At 52.1% G+C, this 6,105-nt stretch overlaps 1 protein-coding gene across 1 annotated transcript; it reads right to left on the bottom strand.

The window, feature by feature from the left end:
• Positions 1-891: 891 nt before the first annotated feature.
• On the bottom strand, positions 892-4,827 carry GDAP1L1 (ganglioside induced differentiation associated protein 1 like 1). Its single transcript, XM_019622077.2, has 4 exons — positions 4,791-4,827; positions 4,318-4,589; positions 4,100-4,214; positions 892-1,677 (listed from the first exon to the last, which is right to left on the bottom strand). Exons 1-4 carry the CDS (start codon positions 4,825-4,827, stop codon positions 1,334-1,336), a joined length of 768 nt encoding a protein of 255 aa, XP_019477622.1. The 3' UTR covers positions 892-1,333.
• Positions 4,828-6,105: the final 1,278 nt, after the last annotated feature.

The following is a 6,105-nucleotide window of genomic DNA, read 5'->3' on the forward strand; positions in this document are numbered from 1 at the left end:
TCCAGGACAGAAAGATCACTTTTGAGTTGGAGGCATTGCCACGCGTATTGCTTCAGCCACACTTGGCGTACATCCCCAAGCCTACAAATGCAGCGTTACTCGAGGGATCACCAGAACGCTCTGAAAACCAGCCAGAGGAGTGCTTACTGAAACGAGTGCCTTGTCAGATGAATAAGCTTTGTTTCCATGCAACTTTTATACCAATACAACACAAAAGGAAAAGCACAAACCACCTGCACATCCTGCTGCACGTGGGCACGCTCTGAAATTAGACTGGAAGTTTGTTGAACGCATTTAGCAATGTGAAGCAGTTACTCCTCCCATGTGGTTTATTGAAGATCTCAGTTTTCAAAGCATGAGTAGCAGTGAGGCCCATTATTCTTTCCAACATGCAAAAGGCACAAAAAAGTCATAAATGTGATTCTGTGCAAAGTGTCTCTAAGAAAACACACAGCGAGCAAATGACAGAAAGGAGCCCCCAGGAGAAGGGAAAGCCAAAGCGTCTTCAGAAAAGTGCTGACAGTTCTGGAAATGGTGGTCCTTTGTCAGAGTCCAGATATGCTCAGGCGGTGAAAGATGCTTTGCAAATCCATGAAAGGAAACTCAAGGTGGAGGCAAAAGGCTAAAACAAGGATCCCCTTCGTGTGCCAAAGCTCAGGGTGGAAGTCAAAATCATTTATGTCAGGAGAAAAACGTGGCAGTTAAAGACAGGCATCAAATTCTTTTTTAAAAAAAGCCCACCAAAACCAGACGTACAAAGTGGATGTATGCTAAGAGCAGCTCCATAAAAATATTCTTTTTGATGAAAATAATGAGAAAAAAAAAAAAAAGGATAATTGAAGAATGCAAATCCACCTTCACCGTGACCAGCTACTGCACCCTGCCCCAGAAATGCCTTCGAGCACAACACTGGCTTCTAGAAGAAGAAAGTCCCCACTAGTATGTGTGAAATGTGGCCGGTGAACACTCTGGAAACACAAACAGGGCTGAGTATCCAAGTCCCACTGTTAACCTGGGTGTTGGGAGCTCCTCAGGATGCCCATCTCCCCCTGGAATTGCACCGGCAGTGCTTCCCGGCGGGCACGGGGAGCCAGGCCAGCCCCCAAGCCTCCCACTGGAGTGGAATACTTAAACCTAAAAAGGCATTTACAAGTTGATGCATTTTTGTTGTTGTTATTTCCTTGCAGTATACTTTTCTACTTCTAGACTATGGAATGTTACATTAAACAATATTATTATTCATACCTTGCCTCAAATTTCATTACAGTTACTGAGGCTTCGTCATAATTTCACACAGCACAGAGACACCAATCTAAACACCAAGCTGCCAGCATTAGATGTATTTTTTCTTTAAGTACCAATAAGCAAAATATCCCATTCCCCCCAGAGATCCCATCAGGAAGGAGGCTCCGAAGAAGGAGGGAGGTTTCCGCTTGACCAGCCTGAAGGCATTGGGTACCACCGCAGAGAGCAGCGTGGTATGTATGTCTCCCAAGACTTTCCTGAAGGCAAAGCGTTTCTGTATCCTGTCAAAGAAGGACTGTAGGTTAGGTCTGCTGCCATCTTCCCAGTATTTCTTAGAGAGTCCTAGAAACTTGAGGCGATGCAGGGTAGCTCCTAACAAGATATCGGCCAAGGTAAAGACACATCCGCAGAGCCAAAGTTCACACTTCTGCCCTGGAGAAACAAGTGACAGAAGAGGAAGGATGAGAATAGATCCTTGGATGGGTACTTAAAGGCTTGCTCAAAAGTTCCACAAGGGCAGGAGGTTTTGGATTAGACTCCAAATCCTTTTCTGAGCACTGTGATGTCCCAGAAGACCAGACCTTATCTGTCAGGAGGCCACGTGGTGCCAAAATCTGGGAACACGCAACGGGCATTTATAACCTGCACGGAGCCACAAATCAATATCTACAAAATAGCTGCGTTGTGGCACAGTGACCACTTTTCCTGCATTAATGCTCAGAGAAAGCAAGAGCTTTTGTCCTTGGCTGCCGCTGGGCAATGCGAGCTGTTTGAGAGGTGGCATGGTAACACGTCCTATTTTAGGGATGTGAGAAATCCTTGGGAATCAAAACCATTTGCTGGCCCAACCTGGCTGTTCTCCCTGCATGCTGTTGGGGAAGTCCTGACTCTATCCCCTCTCTAGCACTGGGACACCAAATTGCTTCAGTGCCAAGAACCAGGTTTTGGGTACAGGCAGAGCTCGTGTGAGTGCTGGGCACGAGAGAAGGTATCACAGCACTGATAGTCCCTGGTAGTGGTGACCCTGGAAATAACCTCACCCAGGATATGTCCATGAGAAAGCATGCTGGAAGAAGCTGGCTCAGGTCAAGGTAGTGTTAAATGCTCTCCCAATGCCCTTTTGATGCTAACAAGCAGGAAATAAAGGGAGGTACAGGAAAGGAAAAAACTACAGAAGGGGCACAAAACCCAGGTGTCCGCTGCCTAGAGCTGTGCCCTGGATATCCCTGCTTGTCATGCTTTGCAAGCAAGCAGTGGAGCTGGGATGCTGCTCAGCACCTGCCCAGCAAATCTCAGAAGCAGAAGTAAAGCACTGGTAAGTGGTAAGCACTGGTACGTGGTAAGAAATCCAGTTCCTGCTCTCTTCTGGGCTGCAGAGAAACATTATCCTCCCTTGCTGGATCTAAATGAAAAGGAGACCCCAAAATGCTGAGATGTGCTGGGAAGGGAAGGTGGGATCTGCTGCTGGCCATAGATCTGTACTCTGCACCCACCTTAAAACCTGGGATGCTTTGTACCCAATCCTTGATTTTGGCGCTCCTCCACTGCCCTGTGCAGTTAGCATTGTTGTGTGAGGCTCTGCTTAACAGACGGAGTGGAAGGCCAGTGCCTGGTGGCTGTTAAACCAGAGGCAGTGAGAAGCAGCCCTGTGCTCAGGCACAACTGAAGTTCAGCTGCCTACGGGGCCAGGCCATGAGAGTTACTGGTAATTAGCAGGCCTCGTTTGTACCAGTCTGGCAGCCTGCCTAATCCTGCCAGAGGCACAGCCCGAGTGGACAGGTTGCCTGGGCCTAATTAGTCAATAAATATTTTCAGTGGCTAATAAATTGTGGGGGTGCCACAGCTGGAGCCTGCAGGGGGCAGCTTGGCCCTGAGGCTGGCAGGTGCAGGACCTGGAAGTGGAGGGGCATAGCACCTGGCTGGAGCAGCTCTGCAGAGGGCACCTAATGAGGCTGAATCCTGCTGAATCCCCCCACCCCTCAGGTCAGTTAGTGAGGGTGTCTGCTGGATGCAATTAGGCCGCCGCGTTGTGCCGCATTGAGACCTCAGGGCACGCTGCAGCCCTGTGCTGTGCTCGTGGGCCCCATGACGCACGGCTCCCCACATAGGGCCGGCTGTGGGGCTGCCCCTCATTAACACCTCTGGGCTGTGCTCCATCCCTGGCATCACCAGCTGTCCCGGGGTTAGGAGCCCTGCTCCAGAGGGATGCTGAGGTGACGGTGGGACAAGCGATGCACGGCCGTGCCTGCGCTGCCAGGGCTGTGGGGCAGCTCTCAGCGGGTGCTCGGCGGTGTTTGTTTGAGGTCAGAGCAGGCCGCAGACGCTCCAGCCGTCCTGCTGCTGACTGACGCACGAGCTGCCGCCTCACTGGGTTCCCTCAGTGCCACCAGGCTCCCCGCTGTGTGCCACGGCCTGGTGCTAAGAGCTGGGCGCCCGGGGAGGTGGGCAGGCAGAGAGGACTTGCAGGTGGCACACATCTGTGGTGGCACGATGCCGAATCCTCCCTCCCCCATAAGGCAATGGGCACAGAACGGGACCACAAGGTTAGCGGCCGGTTGGTGGGTGATTGGGGAATGTGGGACGTGTCACCATGCTGCAGTGACTGCAGAGCTCCTGCAAAGCAGCCAGGAGGACAGGCGTCCTGTGAGGTGGAGGGGCTACCCGGAGGTCAGCAAGGAAATGACAGCTGCGTGCCCTAAATGGGAGAGCCCTACATGGGAGTGCCCCATTTGTCTGCAGCAGCCCTTCTACTGTCAGTGCAAGCCCCATGGAGCTCAGTGTGGGCTTTCACAGTGTGCAGATCCATTGGCCATCCCCAGAGGAGCACTTTGTCTGAACACCACTCATCACCTACCTTGGTACTCCAGCTTCCTCTTCTCCAGCTCAGCCTCGATCTGGTCCAGCACCATTCCCAGCTCCCCCAGGATTTTCTTCAAGTAATTCACGTTGTCGTGCTCCAGGATCTTGGCCTGGTGGAGAGCAGTGGTGACACGGATGGATGGACAGATGGCTACGCATCCCCACACTCATGCCTCACCACCAAAGAGCCTCATGTGACTCTGGCCTACTCACCATGAGCTTCTTCTGCTTGGAGAGGTATGGCTCTGTCAGCGGCGGCTCCTCCTCGTGGTCCAGCTTCATCAGTTCCGTGCTGGCATTAGCCAAATGCCCTGGGGGGAGACAGATAGAGGGGCTGTAGGGTCTGTCCTCCCACCCGGAGCTTCTGGCTGTGTGTGAGGGCAAGGATGAGCTGAGGGCAGGCAGGAGCTGAGCCTGCTGGAGTGTTCCCTGGTGAGCTGCAGCTTTGCCAACTTTTACAGCAGGAAAATGGTTTGTTCGGTGGGCTCAGCAGGCTGGAAGTGCAGCTTTGGAGCTCTCCCATCCCACAGGTTAGCCTGGGAAGCAGCTGAGCTCCCTTCAGAGAGCTTAATTAAGAGGGATTTGCAGGCACAATCCTGCTGTTTTGTTTGAAAATGAGACTTTTTGATGCATTAAATAGCTTTGAAGTGCTGTTCCTCTGTGTTAAAAAGGAAAAAAGAATAGACTGTGTGGCTCAGCTTCATCTGGAGCAGCTTTTTCCATCTCTGTTGTGAGAAGCATAGATCAGCCCCACTGGGTGGGCTGTGTGATGCAACACCAGGAAGAAAGTGGATGTCTGTCCCAAAGCACTGATGGGAGAGATGACAACAAAACCAAGGATGGGGTCAGATTTAAGCAGCATAGCTGGTGTTCGGTTGAGCCTTGCTGTCTACCAGGCCTTTCCCAGAAGCAAGGCTCGGGGCCAGACAGTAAAATTCAGATCCTAGTTCCCCTGGCATGGGCTACTGCTGAGGTTTAGAGTGTGCAGCAGAGATCAGGTTTTGGTTTATTGCAACAGCTGCTAATTGCTAAACACCAGCAAACGTGTTCACACAAGTCCAGAGCAACAGACTGCCTGCTGCAAGAGCTCCTTGCACAGGGCAGCCTCTTCCCCACTGTGCAGTGCACAGGTGGAGGGATTTGGTAAGAAAAGATACGAGGGAGAGGAAAAGGTAATCAATCTCCATGGATGGGAGTCTTCCAGCACTTCTGCTCTGTGCCCATTGTCAACCTTGAGGTTTTGCCTCTGCCTTCCCAGAGCTACCAAGCTGCTCTTCCCCTATCTTGCACCTCTTACTCTGATTTTTTTCCTGGAAATTATTACAACATCAGCAAGACACAGAACTGGTCTGCACATCAGCGCCTGCCTTCCCCTGTCTCTGTGGTACAGCCAGAGGGAGCCGTGTCCATGTGCAGGGTGCAGCCCCACTGTCAGCCCCACTGGTGAGCCCCATGGAAGGGGTCTGGGAAGGAACCCACAGCACAGGAGCCTGAAGGCCAAGGATGCAGGACAGGGCCACAGGCATCCCTGTGCCTGAGTCAGGGTCCTGGCCTGCCCTGTGTCATTTTAACCCCACAAATCCTAGGTTCAGGCTCTGGCTGCATGCAGAGGATCTGGGGAGTCAAACTGGCTGCTTTAATGTTATGTTTGTAGCCTTGGAGGTCAGAGCCGTGCTGTCACCATGTGCATCCCCACTCCAATGAAAAGGGTCCCTGGGCTCAGCTGTGCTCATCCACCTGCCCAGTTACAGAACCACACAGAATCACAGAATTGTAGGGGTTGGAAGGGACCTCTAGAGACCATCGAGACCAACCCCCCTGCCAAAGCAGGTTCCCTACACCAGGTCGCACAGGTAGGCGTCCAGGCGAGACTTGAATGTCTCCAGAGAAGGAGACTCCACAACCCCCCTGGGCAGCCTGTTCCAGCGCTCCATCACCCTCACTGTGAAGAAGTTCTTACACACATTCGAGTGAAACTTCCTATGCTGCAGCTTATGTCCG

This window comes from Meleagris gallopavo, chromosome 22 (assembly GCF_000146605.3).
Source record: "Meleagris gallopavo isolate NT-WF06-2002-E0010 breed Aviagen turkey brand Nicholas breeding stock chromosome 22, Turkey_5.1, whole genome shotgun sequence".
Taxonomy (NCBI): domain Eukaryota; kingdom Metazoa; phylum Chordata; class Aves; order Galliformes; family Phasianidae; genus Meleagris; species Meleagris gallopavo.